Genomic DNA, 23,123 nt, shown 5'->3' with positions numbered 1-23,123 from the left:
AGAAAGCAGAAATGCAAAAAAGAATAAACCAGAAAATGATGAAATAGTTATCTCTAGGGGGTAGGAATAAGGTAGAAGGATAGAAATGAGAGTAAGACTTCTCTGAGTATACTTTAACTTTTGAACCATTTAAATATTCAACAATAAAATTAAATTTAAAAGGAAATAAAAGCAAAATCTCTAAAATCGACATAAGACAATAACAAATGGTACTAATGTTTATCAAATGTATAGCGTTACTACACAGAGAAAGAAAGGATTCAGGTAACTTTTGGGCACTATGCTTTTTGAGCACTTTGTACATCCTTAGTGACTATATTCTAATGATAAAACTCCAAAGAAATCTTCATAGATACTTTGTTGCTAGTGGATACTGGGATTGTAATTCTGAAACTGTTTTAAATATTGAAGCCATTGGGAGCTGAGGCTCTCAGTGGAAGAATAAAAGTATAAATATAGAATGTGGGAAGAGGAGGAAGACCTCTGTAGTATTAGAGTTCAGTTGGAGGTGTAAATGTGACTCATGACTTTTAAGCAGTATATTAGGTTGAGCCACAGGAAATTGCCAGTTTTAGGCCGTAACTAGTCAAATATCAGCAATTTCATACGGTTTAACTCAGTATTTTCTAATTCAGCTCACTAAAAGGGCCTAGAAGTAATGACACCTGAGTAGTAATGAGCATAGCGCTCTAGAGCCCTGTGTTGGCTTCTACATAACGTTCATTCCCCACTGGAAGAAACCTGGGCTCCTTAGGGACATGGTGATTATTAGCCTGGGCAGGAAATGTATAAGGTGAGCCTGAAATAGTTACTGTGCCAAACAGCACAGAAATGCTCCAAGACTTGTGGAGACACATTGCAAGAGCACGGGATCACTTGAAAGGGCCTCCACCAACCTCATTTGGGACAATTTGAGTATCAGAAAGAATAGTAATGGTAATGGATAATACATTTAATTTTTTTTAAGTCAGTGATTCTGTAATAATACTCAAAAAGAAACCAAAAACGAACAAACAAACAACAAAGTAGGGTCAGTGCAGGAAAAGCTCTTGACAGAAGAGTCAGCTCATAAATACAGACAGTATTATAGGATTAGAAAATCATCATTTTACAACTTGCAAAGTTATGATTGATTCAGGCAAAAAGCATCAGTGGAAGCTAGAATCACTGGCTGAAAGGTTCTTTGAGAGCAGGATAGTCACATGATCTAAAAGTCTTATTCCACAGATTACTTATTAATTATAAAGAGTAAAAGGTAGCCTTATAATAGAAAGCTCTGGCTGTTAGCACCTTAGCAAATCAAGTCTGGCACCCTCACAGTCTGTGCCTTCTGGAGGAATGCAGTACGAATTGCACACTATCCCCTGTGAAGTATTCACGGCAAAAGTTCACCGTGAATCTAGTCAAGACTTAAAACCTAACTTTCTGTTTGTTGGAAATTCAGAGAGGATTAATTTTGCCACGTTTGATTTATTTCTGTCCTTTCCTCTCTTCTTCCTTCCATGAGGAAACAAGCTGATAAATCTAGAACGTGAGACATTCTACAAGACAACTGGCCTGGACTCTTCAAAAAAACAAAAGCAGTGTTATATTTTTTAAAAATAATAAATAAAGATAGAGGGATTCATATACATTAAACAGACTAAAGAGACATGACTACCAAATACTGTGTAAACCTTGATTAGAGCCTAGATCAGGAGGGAAACAATTTTGTGAGACAACTGAAGACATTTAAATATGATCTGTAAATTGGATAGAGGTAATTAATCTTAACTGTGGTGGTAGTATTCTCGTTCTGTAGAAGAATGCCTTTATTCTTAGAAAACACATGCAAAAGAATGGAGGGGTAAAGTATCATGATCTGTACTACATAATTTAAAGTAGTTCAGATGTAAAAAAAAAAAGCTAGGTATATGAAGGGAGGAACAGAGGGAGGAGAAAGATAAAGCAAATATGTCAAAGTGTTGACATTTGATGAATCTTAATGAAAGGTATATGAATGTTAACTTTACTATTCTTTAAATTTTCCTGAAAGTTTAACATTTTTCAGAATGAAAATTGAGGGGAAGAAAGTTAATTTTAACATATTCTCTAAGTTTAAACCGTGGCTTTCCTGGCCCATGCCGTGGCCTCTGGCTCCCAGGGTACCAGGCCAACCTTGTCCTGTGACCTCTGCTCCAGGGTGTCGTTTTTTTGAAGTATAAAAAGAGGCACAGAATGGCGAGAGGTTCAGTGAGTGGGTGAGTAAATGAATATAACAAGGGAGACCATTTTAGTCATTTCTGATTCCGTTCTCATCTTATCACAGTCCTTTGGAAAGTAACCTAATCACTACATTCACTTGGTCTAGAATTTTGCTAAAGCTTGAGGTAGACCTTTGGTGGACCCTAGATTAAAAACCCCTAGCTGGGTGAAAAGAGCCTGCCCAGAGCATTGCCTCCATTCTTTCTGTTCTCTTTGTGGCCTCCTGTGTGTCATTCCATCACTATGAGGAAGTGGAGGGACAGATGGACCAAGATCTCCTTCTGCTTTAAATAGACCTCAGTCTTTTTCTGTTCTGAAAAATCTGTGGTCTGTGTCAGACTTTTTAGCATCTGTTGTGGCAGTAGAACTGAGTGAAAGAGTATTAACATATCCACAGCTGCCATCAGAAAAAATAAACGGTCCGGCCCTGCTGCACTAAGGGGTGCTGATTCAGGTTCGAATGATGCTCCCTCCTCCATGGCCTTCGAGAGGAGAGGTCGGCGCATCCCTGAGGAAAGTCAGTGTGAAAGGGAAGCTCAGACGAGTTCAGCATCTGACTTGGCTGGTTCATCTTAGCACCCATCTGGCTGGACTCCCCGCATGGTGCTCCGTAGAGACGCATCACGTGGTTGAGTGCTCCAGCTTTTTAGTTACTTTTCCTGCTCCAGTTTACATAAAATTACCTGGTTTCTGTATAAACTCTGATAGCATCTAATCTAAGAAAGTGGTAAAAAACTGTACTCTTTATCCTCGTAAGGTTATTTCTTAAATATTTTCCATCCCTTTTCACCCATTCGCCATCATTGACCCAGATCCTCCTCACCAGAATTGCTTGTGAGCAAGGAGACAAACTCAGAGTCACGGACAGAGGAGGGCCTCTATAAATTTTGTTAGTCTGGAATTGGTCCCTGAACCACAGTTTGTAAAACACTGTTTTATGAGAAAAGAAGATGGGATGAAGACAGAAAAGGACACCCTTGGAAACAATAACACTGTGGTGTGACCACAGGGTTGGATGCCAGGAGGTCATGAGTTCTAATCCTAAATGTATTTCCCAAGTCACAGTGGCAAAATTGAATGGAAAAGTGCTAAAGAGGCCCCTTTGGTGATTTTTTCATTCACGTATCCATCAGCTATTCATTACATGTGTGCCTTCAGTGTGCTGGAAGAGATACACAGATAGGTCAGGATCAGAGCCAGACCTTGAGGAGCTCTCAGCCTTGTCACAGTGATGAGACATGTCCATAAGTAGCCGCCAGCATGCCAGGGGTAGTGGTCAGTGCCATTGCACTGGGGCAGGTTGCAGGCATGGGCAGGGCAGCTGGGGGAGACGCAGCTTCTACTCTCTGGAGCCATGAAGGTTCCCTGGAAAAAAGGTGGCATTGCAGCCAGGCCTTTAAAAGTTAGGTAGGTCTTAGACATTGGAGATTGGTGGGATAAATGTCCTAATGTTGGGAACAGCACGAACAGTGTTTCAGGGACCAGAGGGTGTAGAGAAAAGTTTGTCATACGAGGTACACGTTGGGAGTGTGCAATTGGACTAGAAAAATGCAGGCCGGGGCCATATCATGAAGGGCTTTGAATGCTGAGCTGAGTTTCTATTTTAGTCAGTAAGGAGTTGATGAAGGCTTTTTTACCAGGCACATGCTTTAAGACGATTAATCTGGCAGTAGCCATGACCTTGGGAGAGCAATTTCTGTGATGTCGTAGGGGCCATGGCCGAAATCCAGTGAGGTAAATGGTGACAACGTGGTGAGTAAATGTTGCTGTGGAGACTAGACAGCTGCCTCCAGCTGCAAGGAGGTAGAGATGTTGGTCCCCTGAGAAGGAAGAGGACGCAAGGTCAGAGGAAGAGTGTGTGAGTGACAGAGGAACAGAAGTTCTTTCTGTGCTTTCGTTATTCCCTGGGATTCCTGGCCAGGTCATAATGGATTATAGAAGCCTTTTAGTTATACTTCATGTGTTCTTTTCTCGGACCAATGGCTTTGAGTAAAACAATCTTCGAAGTTTTCTGTCCCTTTAAAAAGTTCGACTAAGCCCTTCAGTCACGTGCCTTCAGAAATTTTGGTTACATAACGCTGCTCTGAATTGGAATTCTGCAGCCTCATGCACTGGAGCCTCATTCGTTCCCTCCCCCACCTGGCACTTTATTTTCTGTGGGTCAGGGTTAGCTTCTTTCTAACCATTGTTGCGGAACTCTTTAAATATTTGGTCTCACAGGTTCTAAAAGCTGGCAGGCCAGGCTGCTCCCTGCAGGTTGTGAGTCCAAAGCCTTCCAGAAAAGGAGCCAGTAAAATCCCAAAAGCATGTTAACGGAGTGTAACTGCTGCATGGAGCACTGCCCCTGTGGGGCCAGGCTCCCAAGTGCTGAGGCCAGCAGCCCGCAGCCGCTGTGGCCCACGACCAGAAGGAGCCCTCATGCACCACATCGTGGCCGCTTCGTAATTGTGGTGATGACAACAGATTAAATCACTGGCTCTCAGCACTGAGGACTGGGGTTCGTCAGGGTCACTCACTGTTCCCTTACTTCTCCCAATTTTCCATCGCGAGAGAGCAAGTTTGGAGTCCACTGCTACAGTACAAATACTTGCTGGGAGCTCTCCAAGTTTTACTCTGTCTAGAAGTTAGTTCTCTTAGTAGCCTATACTGAATGTCCGTCTTTCTTCCAGCATCCCCTCAACACATGATTCTGAAATGTAACTCCTCAATATATGTGTGTATGTTTTTGTACCCTGTTTTTTTTTTAATGATTTAAGGCAACTTGCAGATACACATATAATGCAATGAATAATTTTTAAATTCGGCTACAGGGCAAAAGGGTTATATGAATAGGAAAATTAGGTACACCAGGATAAAGGTTAGTTCACAAAGTTCAAACTACAAATAAGATCCTCTGGAAACAGATCACACATGTTCTTCTGAGTTTCCTAGCAGGCAAAGCAAAGAAGGAAACTTAACAGGATAAAATTCACATGTGTATAAGGTACAAGCACACCATCAGCTCAAGAGAAGCAGAGCGAGTCCTTGCACTGCATAAACTTGCTCCTGAAGTGCTCATGAAAGGGGCACTGAGTGAGCAAACGAGCAAGGCCCTCATCAGCTTCCCTGCAGCAAATAGCATAGACACTTGTTTGACTTCTTGCAGTATTCCATGGGGTAGGCTTGGTGCTAAGGCCCCATGTGAGAAGGACTCCACGGGAGGCCTGTGCAGGGTGTTGCAGTGTAGTTTATCACCTTTCAAAGGTGTCTGGGAGATTCTGTGCCACAAAAAAAGTGCCAAGATCAAATGGGTCTGGCAAGAACTATGTGATACCAGCGTACTGAAGGCTCTGAGAAGTCCTACTATTAAAAAACTGAGACTTCCCTGGTGGTGCAGAGGTTAAGAATCCGCCTGCCAATGCAGGGAACACAGGTTCGAGCCCTGGTCTGGGAAGATCCCACATGCCACGGAGCAACTAAGCCCATGCGCCACAACTACTGACCCTGCTCTCTAGAGCCCGCAAGCCACAACTCCTGAGCCTGCGTGCCACAACTATTGAAACCTGCTCGCCTAGAGCCCATGCTTTGCAACAAGAGAAGCCACTGCAATGAGAAGCCCACGCACCACAACGAAGAGTAGCCCCCACTCGCTGCAACTAGAGAAAGCCCGCGCGCAGCAACGAAGACCCAACACAGCCAAAAATAAAATAAATTAATTTAAAAAAGAAAAAAAAATTGGCTCAGCATTTACCAAACTGATTTAATCACAAGACCTTTTTAAAAAAATTAAAACACTTACTGGGAAACACTGATCTAAAACAGGGATCAGCAAACTGTCTCCTAAGGGTCAGATAGACATTTTAGCATACAGTCCCTGTCAAAACTACTCTACTCAGCTCTGCCATTGTATCCAAAAAGCATGAGTGTATTCCAATAAAGCTTCATTTATGTATACTGAAATTTGAATTTCATATAATTTTCACGTGTCATGAAATAATATTTTTCTTCTTTTTTTTCCCAATCATTTAAAAAGACAGAAACCATTCTTAGCCTGCAGACCATTCAGAAACAGGTGGCAGGCCCAATTTGGTCTGTGAGCTATAGTTTACCGACCCCTGATCAAAAATAATGTTTGGATGGTATGTCTTCCAGCAAGTTTCCCTGAGTACCATTCCTCAGAGTTGTTTTATTTTTATATTATTTTTTGTGTGTGGTGGTTAATTTTTTTTTTAATTTTTAAAAAATTTTATTTTATTTATTTTTATACAGCAGGTTCTTATTAGTTATCTATTTTATACATATTAGTGTATATATGTCAATCCCAATCTCCCAATTCATCCCACCCCCCCGCCTCTCCCCCCTTGGTGTCCATACATTCTCTACATCTGTGTCTCTATTTCTGCCTTGCAAACCAGTTCATCTGTACCATTTTTCTAGATTCCACATATATGCGTTAATATACGATATTTGTTTTTTTCTTTCTGACTTACTTCATTCTGTATGACAGTCTCTAGGTCCATCCACGTCTCTACAAATGACCCAGTTTCATTCCTTGATGAGTAATATTCCATTGTATATATGTACCACATCCTCTTTATCCGTTCGTCTTTCTATGGGCATTTAGGTTGCTTCCATGTCCTGGCTATTGTAAGTAGTGCTGCAGTGAACATTGGGGTGCATGTGTCTTTTTGAATTATGGTTTTCTCTGGATATATGCCCAGTAGTGGGATTGCTGGGTCATATGGTAATTCTATTTTTAGTTTTTTAAGGAACCTCCATACTGTTCTCCATAGTGGCTGTATCAATTTACATTCCCACCAACAGTGCAAGAGGGTTCCCTTTTTCCACACCCTCTCCAGCATTTATTGTTTATACATTTTCTGATGATGGCCATTCTGACTGGTGTGAGGTGATACCTTATTGTAGTTTTGATTTGCATTTCTCTAATAATTAGTGATGTTGAGCAGCTTTTCATGTGCTTCTTGGCCATCTGTATGTCTTCTTTGGAGAAATGTCTATTTAGGTTCTCTGCCCATTTTGGATTGGGTTGTTTGTTTTTTTTAGTATTGAGCTGCATGAGCTGTTTATATATTTTGGAGATTAATCCTTTGTTGATTCGTTTGCAAATATTTTCTCTCATTCTGAGGGTTGTCTTTTTGTCTTGTTTATAGTTTCCTTTGCTGTGCAAAAGCTTTTAAGTTTCCTTAGGTCCCATTTGTTTATTTTTGGTTTTAGTTCCATTACTCTAGGAGGTGGGTCAAAAAACATCTTGCTGTGATATATGTCCAGAGTTGTTTTAATTTAGACTTTTATGTTTCTGGCTTAAGAGCAGATTTTCTTAAAAAAGTGTAGTAGAGGATTGGTTTGAGTGCTTACAGGCTAGTCTAAGGTTTTTCTCAGAAACGATGTGTGGGCCTCTCAAAAATGACTTTTGCAAACTAATAGTTGAAGCCTTAAAGTTTTACTGTGTCACACATGGCTGAATTGATTGGAGGCTGGAAGTGTTTTAATGGGCATTATTATTCATTCATAGAAATAAAAGTCTCAAAACACCCAGAGACATTTGATTTTAAGAAAATATAACTTCCCACTCAACTCTCCAGGTAAACCAGTAAACTGTGGCCCCCATCAAACTAAGAGTATTTTTTATTTTAACTTGAGGAACGTTCTTTCAGTTTCTTATGTTGTCATTATGATGGTTGATGGAGAACCCAAACTTTCCCACCACCAAGTCTAACATTTCAGTTTCAGTTCAACGGGTATTTATTGAGTACTCAGGATATACAGTGCATTTTGCTGGCTTCTATGGGGGATACAAAGAGGAACAAGAAGCAGACAGTTCCCTCTTTACCTTGTGAATCAAGTTCAAGATCCTCACCAATTTAGAGCCCATTACCATGGTATCAGGATTAATTTCACTTCCTTGTCTCTTCCTGTCAGCATGCATGCATTCATTCATTTAACAAACATTTGTGAGTTGCACCCTCTGTTCATAGCACTGTAACACAAAGCCCTCCAAGAGCTTGCTTTCCAGGGGACATCGGTGTTTCTCTTTTCCTCTGGCACTCTTGTGTAATTACAGTTTCTTTTACATAGTGAAACAAATTATTTCTTTATCTCCTGAGACCTCAGCATTTATGTTCCCCACACTGTATGTGCCTATTCTTGAGATGTTTAGTGAGAAGAGTGAATCTTCTGGTGAAGCACCCTTCCTGGGACTGTGCTCTAAGTGCTCTTGTCCCTCCACCTGAGTGGCACCCACCTTTCCCTGTCCCCTTTTCTTGGTGTACCAGTGAGTATATAGTTTTACCAGATTCATCATTTTAAAGCTATTAACTGTATTAAGCAATAGGAGTCTATAAGATTGTTGAATATCCTTATAAGCAGTATTATGTATCTGATTATTTTTTGATTGGAGGAGATTTTATACAGTGTTAATTTTTTCCACTTATAATAGTAATACTTAATCATAGTGCGAATTTGAAAAATATGGACAAGTATAAAGGAAAAATATTAATCCATAATTCTACTACCCATCAATCAATTCTATTAACAATTTTTTTTTACTTTCCTAGATTCAGAAATCACATTTAAAATTTTAAAAAATTTAAATTAATAAACAGTAAAATTGGCCTTTATTTGTTGTACAGTTCTTTGAATGTCGACACATGTAGGTTCATGTAGCCACCACCACAGTCAAGATACAGAAAAGCTCCATTCCCTCCGAACAAGCACCCCTTTTTCATCCCACCTTCCCCAAGCCCTGAAAATCACTTATGTCTCTGTTACATAATTTTGTCTTTTTGAGAATGTCATATAAATGGAATCATAGACTATATAAGCTTGTGAGAGTGGCTTCCTTGACATAATACCTTTGAGATTCGTCCAAGTTGTTGCATGTATAGTAGTTTGTTCCTTTTTGTTGCTCAGTGGTATTCCACAGTGTAGATGTACCATAGTTTAGTTATCCATTTATCCACTCACCATTTAAGAGTCTTTTTTAAAAAAACATCTTGACATTTCTGAAATCCTGAAGTACTTTAAAATCAATGTATATATTTAACATGCTCGGGGTTTTTGTTTCCCCAAAAAGCTATTATTGAATTGATAGTGTGTCCTAGAATTAATACGGTCTTAGAATCAAGGTATTATGGTGGTGAGATGATCAGTGTGGAGGATCAGAGAGGGCTGGTGAAGGGTTATCAGGAATAAGGGAACTGAACAGCAAGGGGACAGGTAAAGGAAGGCCTCGAGAGGTTTGCAGCCCGGCACCCAGAGCTGCTTGGCAGCCTGTGAGGGCTTTGGGGAAGTTTTGAGCAGAAGAGCAACATAGGAAATAAGACTTTAAGAACAAAGCCAACTAATTGTGGTGACTGCCAGGATGTCCATCATCATGAGTGTGGATGAGGCGGGAGGGGACCGGGGAATGGCAGCAGTGGGGCTGATAGTACTGGAGGGAGTGGAGGAAGAACTTGAGGAGAGTGCAGTGGGGGCAGGGAGTGCTGACTAGAGAGCCTGTGTGTGGGGAAGGGAGGGTGGTTCCTGCTAAACACCCTGACTCCCAGGCCAGTGCCCCGGAAGACGGGGCAGGAGGTGTGGAGAACTTAGGACCGACTGCCCAAATCTTAGGTATTTATATGGTGTGAATGGGTAGGTTGGGTGGGTCATGTTATTTGGGAAATTCTAAAGCAAAATGAGAACGTCCAGGGGCTTCACAGATTAAGAATGAGGTGTGCCTAGGGATACTGTGTGGACATAAAGAGGCATAGGGTGTACTCAGTTATGTGAGCCTGGATGAAGTATATGATTATTTCATGGAAATAAACTGTGATTAGGGCCATTTCCAAGTAGAATTGCATCATGGCTAACTGTATGGGCCCAAAGTTTTCTGCAGAACCTATTCTTGAGTCCCATCCCCCTGTGTCACGAGCCAGACGGTTTATTCTTTGGCACAAGATAGAAGGAGCAGTAAATCATCCTCATATGATCCTTGAAGGACAGGTTCCCATCAGCCACTGAGGAAGAGGGAGGCAAAAGAAAGAACTGACTGTTGGAGAGTAATTTGCCAAAGGGACTTGCCCCTCTTGTCAGGAAACTTCTTGGGAAGCCCCATTCATGGAAGCCGCCTCACTTCCACCCGCTCACACCTGTTCTAACTCAGGATCAAGGAGAAGTAGGGGCCAGTCAGCAGAGAGAAAGAGAAAGACACTCAGAGACAGTACGGAGCCTTGTTATCTTCCCCCAGTTTGCATTTTATTAAAGATCCCCTGTTAGAGAGACAAGAGGGAAGTTACTCCCCACTTTGTCTACCGTTTATACACTTGCAAAAGAGCTGTTCTTTAAAGCTGTACTACAGTGGGGTAAAGTTTCTGTTATTTGTGGCCTCGCTAATTATGTCTTCAATCTTCCCTAGAAAAGACTGTGTCTTCACCATCGACCCATCAACTGCCCGAGACCTCGATGACGCCCTCTCCTGCAAGCCCGTCGCTGACGGTAGGATGGAATCTTCTCTCCCCCTCTAGGTGGCAGGCAGCGGGCACCCCTGTGTGGCCAGCCTGGCTGCCCAGGTACTCCCTGAACTTGCCGTAGGCCCCTGAGCCTACACAGCATGTGACCTAGAGATTGTGCTCCTGCCCGACTTCAGTGAGCATGAGAATAAGAAACGTCCTCTTGCTAGGACCCTTCTCGGGCCTCAGGAGGGACAGCAGTGAGGGCAGAAGAACTAATTTCAGGCCCGGCCCTGCAGGAGGCTCCAGTGAGGGCATAGTGTGTTAAAGAAGGCCCCTAAGCTCTGCCTCGGAGAAGCACAGAGTTTTTTTTTACCTGAATTGAACGACACACTGGGGTGATTCAAGGGGTGCTGTCCAAAGACGTGCTCAGCAGAGGCGGCAGGAACGCCTCCCCTGAGGAAGTCCCTCATGGCCCCGGGCTGGAGAAACTTGCTCTGCCCCGTGCAGGTCTTCATCTGTCCAGCAAATTGCGGAAGGCAGTTGTTAGGCTCCTGAAACATTCTTCTGGGATGGAGCCAGGAAGGAAAAAGTGGCATTTGATGCCACTGGTCTTTGAAAACTATCATGGGGGAGGGGGAGATGTGTGAGGTGTGAGAAGAGCAAACCCTAGCCATGCCCTTCCTAATGCCCCTCCAGATGAGCCGCTTAGAGTCTGCAGCTGCTTCCTGCCCCTCGCCAGGGTGGGGTCTGGTGACTGCTGTGGCTCTAGTTATTCTCTGATATGGCTTTGGCACTAACGTGGCCTTTGATGGCTTGCCCGTGATGGTGTGCAATCTTGCGGCTTCAGTCTCCTGCACAGTGTCGGTGGCCCAGTGGCCTGGTCTTGGCAAACACTGCAGAAATGTTCACATATTCCATTAATGCAAAACTTCATGGGCTCAGCGTGTTGTCTCTTCTCCATAAAAGACAGTGAGGCTCAGTAGATACAAAGCTGAGAGACAGAAAACATCACTGCCCAGAAATGCTTTCATCTTCTTTTAGTGAGTCTTCCTTGAAACTGTGGGCAATGGTGCTCAGTGTTTTCAACTAAAGAAAATTGAAAGGAAGATAAAGCATAAAGAGAGAAAAGTTCCCATGGAAATTTCAGAGGAATTATATACTTTTTAAATCTAAACTTTAAGCAGCCTACTTAAAAAAGCAAATACTACGTTGGTTTCTTATATCCTGAGCAATCTTTGCTGCATGGAAAGGCTTGGGCATATCACTCTCACATCCACTTCTCTGAGTCCCAGTTGAAAAGTGCCCCCCCACCCCCGGCAGAAAGCCAGGTGACACTGGACCTCGCTTCCTGTATTTCCTTTCTCTCCAGCTTCATAGCCCTGCTCTGTTTGTAGCCTAATGCTTGGAAACAGTTGCTTCATTTATTTTGGCCACGTCTATAGTCGTTAATGGTGGAAGGGTAGGCCTAACCCCTGTTACCCCATCTCAGCCGGCTCACATGATATCCCCCTGGCAGGGGCACCAGGCAACAGGCACGTGTCTTGCCCCACTCACCCCGCACGCTACGTGTCGTGTCTAGGGTACCAGGTTACCAGCAGAGGCTTCGTGTAGGGAAAAGGTGGAGCAGGAAGGATTGACTGGGGACAAGTTGTACATGTTTATAAATTTCCAACCGAAGAATATGCTTTGTCAGACAGTCGAAAACCAATTGTTTTCAGTGTGCTGTTCAGGGAGAGCATTCGTAACGAGGGAAATCATTTAGCAGCGCAAGATGAAGGAAAAGGAGAGGAAGTAGAGGCAGAGAAATGAGTCAGGGAAACATTATAATTGTTTAGAGATGTAAGTAGAAGAAACTGGACTGGAGGTGGTGGCATTATTCATGGGGGTGGGGAGGACAGCTATGAAAAAGGGGTAATGACAGAAAAGAATCAGTGGAAATGGATTTGGAGTTGAGGGAGGGGAATCCAAGACGGGGCAAAAGTTTCAACCTGGATGGCGATGAGATGGAATCGACAAGTTAGAAATGGGGAAATCAGGAGGACCAGCTGGTTTCGGAGAGAGCATGTCTGCATGGAGCTGTCTGTCTGATGATGTGTGTTTATATAAGCTGCTGCAGATGCTCTGCAGAGGAGGCTAAATGCATGCAGTCCATCTAATCGTATACAGAGAGCCATGAAGAAGAGTAGATAACTCAGCAAAATGCAAACAGTGATTTTATTAGGATGACGGGTTCATAAGGGATTTTTCTCTTTTCCCTAGTTTCCAAATTTTTATAATGTGGTAATAATAGCTTCATAATGAAAAAATTTTGTAATAAAAAAAAATTATGAGGTGCCAGAAATCACAGGCTGCCCAGTAGCCGCCGCACCAGGTGATCAGATACCTCCCGTCTGCTTAGTTATTCTTGCATTCCAGGGGAGTAATTAACATCTGGTCGTTTGGCAGGGCAGCAGAAAAGGGACCCGGCAGAGCATTGGCGAGGAGTTGGGCAGTCGAGCGTTTTTACGGTGGCACTTCTACAGTTGGCCTTTGTGACAGCTGTTTCCGCCAAGGCCATTTACCCAGGGAGAGGAAAAGTGAAAGTCAGTTCCAGTTTGGATTGGGGTGAGACTGGCTGAGTTCAGGCTCTGGTAGTTACCAGTTCATGTCAGTTCTTGCTTAGAGGAAAAAAAGTTTAATGTTGCAAAAAGCAAATAATGTTTTCTGGGCATATTTACATCATCTATAACCATTTTTATTTAAAGAAAATATAAAGGTTAAACTTTCCTTTGGTCCCATTGAAATCATCTGAATGACTCTTCTGTGAAGATAAAACGCACAGACAGAAGTAACTTACTTAGTCCTTACTCTGTCTTTCTGTCGAGTTCAGATGAACCCCCAGGACTTGTTACCAGTATCTCCTCTAGGTGCGAGATTTAGACATTACGGTCTGCAGGTGAATTCTGCAGAAACACAGTGACACCTGCTCCCCAGTAGATCATGTTTAGGTTGGAAGGCTGAGGAGGGGGTGCCCTCTACCCTTGAGGAATCTCAGCTTTGGAAGAGATTCTACCAGTCATCTAGCCCGGTAATTTTTCACCTCTTACAGCCTATAAACACACTTGAGGGCAACATTCCCGTGAGCATTAACCAGCCCGCTAACTTTAACATGGAGTCTTTCACTTTAGCTCAAGGAGATATTTAATAATGTAAGTGAGTAAGACTGGTTATAATGATAACCCAGAACCTAAAGACAGTAAGTCACACACTCCAGTGTTTGATTACTGTAACAGACCTTTGCAACACACCTCACAGTTGACCTCACCGCTCAAGTGTGGGAGCGCCACAGTTGTCACATCACCCTCTGGTTTTCAGATTACCTCTGCAGTATCTACTTACTGAATATCCAGGTTGCACTTTAACTCTCTACCTTACAGGCAGCCCATCTGGCCTTAAGATTGCGTGACTATCAGGAAATCCTTCCCTGTAATGATCTGAAATACCACTGTCTTCCTGTAATTTTCCACTCGTTGGTCCCATGCATGCCCCTGGGGAGCCTATAGAATAAGTCTCATCTCTCCTGTGACAACTCCTCAGATGCTAGATAATGGCTGTCATGTATATCTGAATTACAGCTTCCCAGTTAAGCATGCTGTATATTTTTCTATGTCCTGTAGCATATTAAATTGGAGCCCGTTTCCCATGTCACGGTGTTACTTCTGCCTTTATGAGCTCTGAGGTAAATGGCTGCCTGTATCCAGACTTCTCCTCCCTGGCTGCCAGGCCACGGTGACTCTCTCCCAGCCACTTCCAGCCACCTGTTCTGTTCAATTAAACCTGCATTATTGCTTTGCTCTAGTCTCTGAGAGAGGAAATTATCAGTCAGACAAGTCAGGACCTTTATTCAGCTTTTAGTTGATTCAGGCTCCCAACAGATCCTACAGGAAATCGATGTTCCCTGCTTCTCTGGCGTCTTGTTTCTCTAATGTTTTGTTCTGTAATGAGTGCTCTGCCATTGAACATGGCAAGGGTTATCCTAGCCAGACCTTAGAAATGAAGGATTGGAGAAAGGGGGAGTGGGGACTGACTGCTAATGGGTTTGGCGTTTCTTTGGGGGGTGATGAAAATGTTCTGAAATTACTAGCTCAGAGTTACACAGCTCTGTGAGTATACTGAAAACCACTGGGGGAAAATGAGTGAATGGATGAATGAATTAAGAATAAATAAACAAATCCATTCATCCTTGAGGCTTTTTGGAAATTGGAATTTACACCTTAACGATAACTTAGCGGAAGTCCTGATGGATTGCCTGGGCTGGATACCCAGAGTCGTATCCCTCTTACCCGTCTCTCCTCCTTGCTGCCTTCACCTCTGAACCACGAAAATCCCACCCAAGGAGCGCACCCCTGTGCTCAGCCACCTGCTCGTCTTTCCCACCCCCACAGAGGGCAGCCATCTGACTCGAAGAAAGAGGGTTGTGTCCTACTGTCAGGTCATCATCCAGCCTGAGGGACCTCGGGAATGCACACTACCTGCCCTGCTGTAGGGGGCGCCAGACTTCCTGCTGGTTTGCCTCTTGTCTGGCTTTCCCTTTCCCTTCCCTGAGGAGGCTGGACTAGGCAGCTCTGTTCCTGGGAGCCCTTCTCACTTAGGAAATAGGAACAAGAGACTAGGAGAAAGTCTGTACGAATTTCACAGAATTCCTAAACTCTGGACTTCCCCGTATGGTTATATGTGTCACCTGCTGAGAGTTCTTGTCACGAGTAATCTTCTTTGGAGGCAGTGAGGAAGTAGGAGCTGGAAAGACTGTGCTCCCCTGGCTTAGGCTGGAGAGCCTGAGCAATAGAATGGATGGTAGTAATTTTAATGAGCAAAGAGCAGAGACGAAGGCTCTGGATCTGCTACTGGGAAGGAAGAGAGCATGGGTGGGCGTCCTGGAGCTTACGAGTACCAGGTTCCAGCACATCGCAGCAGCCAGGCCAAACCCTCTTCCTGGGTTCTGTTCTCACCTCTGGGAAGATCTTACCCCACCAGGCATTCACCGCAGCCCCTTTATGTTTCCCTTTGGTTTGGCTTCCTCCTCTCACAAACTTAAGTCTCCATCCTGTAAGGCCTTCCTCAGCCCCCTACAGCCTCAGGAGTGTTCACACCTTCCTTTGTCCATCAGGACACCTTGAAGAGCAGTCTGCTTGCTGCGGCTCCTTTCCTGCTTCCCATTTATTTCTTACTCCCTCTGCTATGTGGCTTCAGAAAGTTCAGTGACGCAGGTTGTCCCTGACTTCAATTCAGCAAACATGTGTGCAGTGTTTGGCTTTTCATCTACTCTTCTTTGGACTTAGGGGGCTCTACTTTCTCTCTTTTTTTTTTTTTTTTGGTGGTACGCGGGCCTCTCACTGTTGTGGCCTCTCCCGTTGCAGAGCACAGGCTCCGGACGCGCAGGCTCAGAGGCCATGGCTCACGGGCCCAGCCGCTCTGCGGCATGTGGGATTTTCCCAGACCGGGGCACGAACCCGTGTCCCCTGCATCGGCAGGCGGACTCTCAACCACTGCGCCACCAGGGAAGCCCCTCTACTTGCTCTTGGTTGTAGTTTTTGGACTACTTTTCTCTAGTTGCCTTCTTTAACTCTTCTTCTCTGCTCCCTCGCTTCATGGGAATCTCCAGTCCCCTTGCTTCCGTGCTCTTCAGCCTTTGCGCTCTGTTCCCTTTGCCTGCATTGCTCTTTCCCTGGAGAGCCATGTGGCTGAGTGGAGATCAGCTGGGTCGCTCTCTCAGTAAGGCCTTCCCTAGTCACTCTGCCTCTAATTTCTTCCCCTCCCACCCACTCTCCACCATCCTTGCTTTACTTTTTTCCTCATCACTCATCACCCACTGAAGTGCTATTGACTATCTTGTTTCTTATCTATCCTCCCACCGTACACCCCCTGGCAGTGTGAGGCTCAGAGCAGGCGCTCAGTGAGTCTCTGGTGGTATTCACAGGCTGCCGAGAGGAGAGGGGGTTCCCAGGCAGAGGGAAGAGTGTGTGCAAAGTCCCAGGACGCCAGATACATGGTATTTTGGAGGGAACCACACAGAACTTGAAATATCTGGACCGTGAGGTTCAAGTGGGGTGGTAATCGTAGATAAAGCAGGGAGGAGATCATGAATTCTTTTGTAGGCCCTGCTAGAAAGTTTAGACTTCATGGAGAGCGGGCGTGGGGGGACGGACTGCAGTATTTAAACCTCAGCTTGAAGAATAAACAGGGGTGAGCCACACAGTGGGGAGGAAGAACGTTTTAAGCTAAGGGAACAGAGTGTGTGTTGGCCCTGTGCTACAAAGACTTCGGCACCAAAAGGAACCGGAAGTCAACGCGACTGCACCGTGACAGGGTGGGAGGAGCCTGTGCCGTAAGGCCGGAAAGGGGCACGCAGGCTCCCTTTCGGAGTGGGAGTCTTATCTTGAGTGTAATGGGAAGCAAAGAGCTTTAAGCAGGAGAGAGTCAGGATCCAACTTGCAGGTGGGAGAGATCTGTGTGGCGGCAGTGAGGAGTATGGACTGAGCGCGGTGTTAAGATGGTCTGAGTTCTGAGAGGCAGCAAGTGCCCCAACCAAGGCAGAGGCCGAGGAGCCAGAACTGGAGGGAGGCAAGAGCCAGGACAGGAAATCGGGGCAGCACTTGGGGTCCGGGCCGCTGCAGGAGCCTCTTAACTTTCTCTCGTGTCGGCCTTTTCTTCCTACGGATCGAAGCCAAGGCAGTCCTTGTAAAATGTAGATCTGATGAGGTCATTCCCCCGCTCCAGTCCCTCCAAGACTTCTCGTCCTGCTGAGGATAAACACCCAAGTCCTTCCTGGGACGTACTGCTGTCTCGTTTGTTTGTTTGTTTTTTCTAATCTTCCTACTGTGGTCTCTAACTGCCTCTCCAACCTTGTTCCCCACAGTCCCTGTCTCACCCGCCCTCCTCCAGCCAACATGGCCGTGGTGTTGTCCTCCAGACATGCCAGGCAGCTCCTGTCTCAACACTTTTGTACTTTCTCTTCCCTCTGTCCGGATCCCCCTTCTCCCAGATCCCTCACTACTCTGAGTTCTACTCAGATGTCATCTCAAGGAGGCCCTTCCTGACCACCCTATTGCCACAGTCTTCTCCCCACCCCACCACCCCCTGCTTCCCTTTAAGGTACTCTTGTGGGTCTGTCCTCCTGGATGGTAAGCTTTACGAGAGAAGGGATGTCCTTTTGTTCACTGTTGAACCCTCAGTGCCCAGCACACTGTGTGTTACATAGTTGACACACCTGGAAATGTTTGTTGAATGAGTGAATAAGTTTGTAAACTTTTGATATTGGCAGTAGGAGAAGAATCTAGAATCTCATCTAAGTTTCTGGCTTGGGCAGTAGGCAGAACATAATGGCATTCAATAGGAAATATTGAGGAGAGCTGGTTTTGGGGGGAAGGTGGTGCGTTCAGAGATAAGCACATGTTGGGTTTGCAGTCCCTGAGAATCATCCAGGTAGAAATACGAAGGGGACAAGTCAAAGGAGTTAGGGCTGGAAGTGGAGATTTGGGAGTCATCGGTACATGGGCCTGGGAGAGGTGGCCCAGGAGAAGTCACAGACTGAGAAGAGGACCCCGCTGGGCCCCTGGGAAGATGTGGAAAATAACCAAGAGGTGAGGCCAGGGAGCCTGGAGGCGAAGGAGAGAGAGGGGAGAGGGGGCAGGCAGAGCAGGCTAAATGCAGAAAAGCCACAAAGGCTGTAGGAGAGTCAGGTAAGAGAGAACTGGGAAGTCTTTGGGTTTGGCAACCAGGAGATCATTGACGACCTTGAGAGACTAGTGTCAGTGGCTTTGAGGAGGGGAAGCCAGACTGCGGGTGGTGGAGAAGGGAGTGGAAAACAGGAAAGGAGGTGGCTTTCCATAAGAAGCTTGGCTATGAAACCTATGAGTGGCAGGGAGGACAGGACAGCTTGGAGAAGGAGAAGTTGAAAATATAGGAGTGAGAGGAGCTGACGATTTTGCAAGGTCTTGAAGAAGAAGGTGGGAGTGAATTCAGAGTATAAGTGGAAAGTGAGGCCAAGACATGGAGGGTAAACCCCTCTTCCCTTGAGGCAGAGAAGCAAGACGTAGGGAATGGGCCGCTGCTGAGTATTAACCCTGGATAATACCCACTTCAGCTGTGAGAGGAAGCGGCCCTCCTGCTGAGGGCAGATGGGGAAGGGGCTGTGTACGGGGAGCAGGGGATAGTGAAAGGGCTTGGATGGGGGAGCTGACCAGAAACCGATCATACAAGGCCTTCCCAAACACTGTTGATGTGTGCTGAGTTGGAATACTACCAAGCCTGGGTGATTTTCTTTAGCCTTCTAGGTGTGGGAGCAGAAGTTGCAATGATACAAATTTGGGGGTTTGCTGAGAGGGAGAACATGGTGGGCACCAGGACAAGGATGCTGGGACCTTGCTTCCCCTCTCAACCTGTTTCTTCTCCGTCCCCTACTTTTATAAAGACATCATCACCTACCACCTAGTCAACCAAAGTTTTTTTTAAAAAAGGGAATCCTGGAGCTTCCCTGGTGGTGCAGTGGTTGAGAGTCCGCCTGCCGATGCAGGGGACACAGGTTCGTGCCCCGGTCCGGGAAGATCCCACATGCCGCGGAGCGGCTGGGCCCGTGAGTTATGGCCGCTGAGCCTGCGCGTCTGGAGCCTGTGTTCGCAACGGGAGAGGCCACAACAGTGAGAGGCCCGTGTACTGCCAAAAAAAAAAAAAAAGGGAATCCTGGAATCAAATTTGATTCCTCTTCCTCTCAGCACTGTTGTCATGGCCTTGTCAATAATCTCCCCTCCCCCGCTGTGCACCCTCTACCTTGCTACCCAGTTAGTTTTCTTTTTTTTTTTGTGGTACGTGGGCCTCTCACCGTTGTGGCCTCTCCCGTTGCGGAGCACAGGCTCTGGACGCGCAGGCTCAGCGGCCATGGCTCACGGGTCCAGCCGCTCCACGGCATGTGGGATCCTCCCGGACCGGGACACGAACCTGTGTCCCCTGCATCGACAGGCAGACTCTCAACCACTGCGCTACCAGGGAAGCCCAGTTTTCTTTTATGTACACACGAAGACCAGATCATGTCACTTTTCTGCTTGAAAATCTTCTCATACCTACGGAATGGTCCACATTTCTTAGCAGAGCGTTGTTATTAAGTCCTTTAAGATTAGTTCCCCAGCCCCCTCTTCCACCTTCCCCACCTCCCAATGCCACTTCGACCAACACACAGACACACACAGACACACAGACACACAGACACACACACACACACACACACACACACACGCCGCACGCGCCCCTAATGGTGTCTGGCCACTCTAGGCTTTGCATATCCACTTCACTCTACCCTGCCTCCCAGCCTCTGCCTGCCCTTTGCCCTCCAGTTAGAATGCCTGGCCTCTCTTCCTACTTCTGTGTCAGAATTTCGTTCAACAGCAAGATGAAACCTCTGCGGAGCTTTCCTTTCCTCTTGGCAGAATGAACCGTTCCTATCCTATCAGCATATTTTCTTCATGTGTCTAATGCAGCAGTAAATATCATTGCTTGTGGATTTAATTCACCTTTTTGCTTGTTTCCTAAAAGCAGGGCAGTCCTTGGACATCTCTATATCCTGAGTGTCATGCATGGTACCCTGCATTTGAAAATCGCTTGATCTAATCGGTCTAACCAGGCATCTTGTTACAAACTTTTAGCGTTTCACTCCTTTTTCTGTTTCTTACCTTGCCCTTTTTATTTCCACTGTGCTTCGACCCTTAAGTTTGTGGGTTGTTTATGGGCTTTTATGCTGACCTATAAGCTTACACCGCATGCCCTCCTACAATGTCTACTTCTTTAGAATTAGGTGTACCTTTCCCTCATCACAATCATGGTTTTCAGTCCATCTCCTCATGTCTCAGTGATACTGTAAGATAACTGAATTATATATTATGATCATGACATCTGGTCCTGCAGCTCTGTGAGTTGGCATATCTGAGGCTCACTTCTTCCCCATTATTTTCTTTCATGAGTCTCTTCTATAGCCTGCAGTACTCTTCTCACTGCATACCTACAGGCTTCCACAGCAAGTTGTTTTTTGGTTTTATTTGTCATTTTTATTGTCATTTTTATCCGTCTCCCTCCTGTCTGTATCCTTGCCATTTCCAAATTCAGTGAGTGCTAATTTTCTGATAAAATTTACTTATTGAATAAACCTTAACATGGTAGTGAAGGACAATAACAACAACAACAAAAAACCCAATTTATGATGCAAAAGCCAGAACTTTTCTTCCTTTAATTATTTTGGCAAACAGGCTTGCTAGTTAAGAAAAGGCTTTTTAACAACCAAGTACATCTTCAATGGCAATACGGTCATCTGTCAGTTTGGAGAAATAGAAAAGCTGGTATTACAAAAATCCAAGTATTCCTTTGTTAGCAGATAGATCTTAATTAATAGCATGTTGAGACATCGGAAATTGAAAAAGTTTGTTTTTTATTACCCTCTGTTGGAAGTGTTTGGAGGTTAGGTTGGTATAAGGAGGTAATGCCAAGGTAATTCCAGAATGTAGAAATCAGGTGACATTTTGAGAATGGAAATCAACTTTTTCAAAAATTTCATTTAATTTTATTTTATTGAAGTATAGTTGATTTGTAATGTCATATTAGCTTTAGGTGTGCAGCACAGTGATTCAGTTATACGTGTGTGTGTGTGTGTGTGTGTGTGTGTGTGTGTGTATGTATATTCTTTTTCAGATTATTTTACCTTATAGGTTATTACAAAATATTGAGTACAGGTCCCTGTTGGTTATCTATTTTATATATAGTAGTATGTATGTATTACTCCCAACTTCCTAATTTATCCCTCCCCCTCCTTTCCCCTTTGGTAACCGTAAGTTTGTTTTCTTTGTCTGTGGGTCTGTTTCTGTTTTGTAAATATGTTCATTTGTATCTTTTTTTTTTTTTAGGTTCCACATATAAGTGATATCATATGGTATTTGTCTTTCTCTGTCTGGCTTACTTCACTTAGTATGATAATCTCTCTCTAGGTCCATCCATGTTGCTGCAAATGGCATTATTTCATTTCTTTTTCATGGCTGAATAATATTCCATTGTATATATGTACTACATCTTCTTTATCTGTTCATCTGTTTGTGGATATTTAGGTTGCTTCCGTGTCTTGGCTGTTGAAAATAGTGCTGCAGTGAACACTGGGATGCATATATCTTTCTGAATTATAGTTTAAGACTGGAAATCAACTTTACATGGTTATCTGCAGAATTTCCTCTTGCCTGGAGATCTGTAAAACATCAGGTAGAATTTGCTATTTTAGTTTGTATAAGGCTGAAACAGAATGTATGGTAGTGGTTTTAATCTCTTTAGAGTCATAGTCTCTCCTCAGGAAAAAATGCACAAATGTGTATATACACTATATTTTGCATAGGGCTTACATTTCCAGTAATATCATAGAATGGATAGCCTGAAGAACTCTTCTTCAATAAAACTCTTTAAAATGATGCATCTTTTAGAAATGTATGGCTGAGCTGGCAAGAAAGGTCTTGCCAGCCCTTGGAAGCCAGGAATGAAACAAGAGCAGATAACCAAAGAAAGAGGTATGTGCCAAAGCAGCTAATGGTATCTTCTAATGTCTAGTGACCCAGAAAGTTTGCTCAGGACCTGAATTAATACTACCTGCATGGCCCATAAAATTCCAAGCCAAGTATCTAGTTTAAAGTGGCACCAAATGGACAATGTTTCTAGAAACCAGTCAGAATCATAAGCATATCCTTTCCAGAAGAATTAACTCTTAACCAAAGCCTTAAAGATTTGCCAAAGATAAAAGTTCTAGTAAAAGTAAACATACAGAAAAGTTATGAAACATGCAAGGGTGCAGCTAAAGCAACACTTAGAGGAAATTTTCTAGCTTTAAGTGCTTATAATAAAAAGGGAGAAAGTTTAAAAAATTGAGCCTATAAAGATTAGCTTCACAAAATGTTCAGAGATAAGGGGAAGCGAGAAGATGACTTGCTACAAGAACATAATTGTGGGTACAAGTACTGAATCAAATTATGAGCATTATCTATTATAACTGTAGCAGTAGAAGCTCCCTCTACTCACCAAAGAAACGCACAAGACAAATAACCAAACTCTGTAATGCCTTTCATGCATGTCATAGTAAAACACATAATTCATTTACTTGAATAACAAAAATTCCTGTTTCCACTTTTGGCCCTGCCAAAATGTAAATCTTAAAAAGTAGAAACAAAATATCAAACATTGCTCTTAGATCTCATTTTCATTTTTATAGTATTAGAGTGCTATTAATTGTCTAATTAAGGTCTTTTTCGAAAAATCATCAATGTTTGAAAAACATTTGGCATGTTAATTCTGTTATAACCGAATTGGGAACATATAAAGATACACTTTTTGATATTCAGTTTCTGTGTTATTTTGTATTTTATATCATATATGTTACAGTGTTCATGTTCCATAAGT

General features: G+C 44.0%; 1 protein-coding gene across 2 annotated transcripts in view; it reads left to right on the top strand.

Moving 5' to 3' along the window:
• DIS3L2 (DIS3 like 3'-5' exoribonuclease 2) overlaps window positions 1-23,123 on the top strand; it is a 373,782-nt gene that overhangs the window by 216,415 nt on the left and 134,244 nt on the right. For both annotated transcript variants that reach the window (XM_060015926.1, XM_060015927.2), the window contains one exon: window positions 10,637-10,716. In XM_060015926.1, the coding sequence (XP_059871909.1) occupies window positions 10,637-10,716 (80 nt within the window). The remainder of the gene's footprint in view (window positions 1-10,636; window positions 10,717-23,123) is intronic.

This window comes from Delphinus delphis, chromosome 7 (genome assembly GCF_949987515.2).
Source record: "Delphinus delphis chromosome 7, mDelDel1.2, whole genome shotgun sequence".
Lineage (NCBI taxonomy): Eukaryota > Metazoa > Chordata > Mammalia > Artiodactyla > Delphinidae > Delphinus > Delphinus delphis.
The sequence above is the reverse complement of the archived record's forward strand: the minus strand, read 5'-3'. Positions and strand labels throughout refer to the sequence as shown.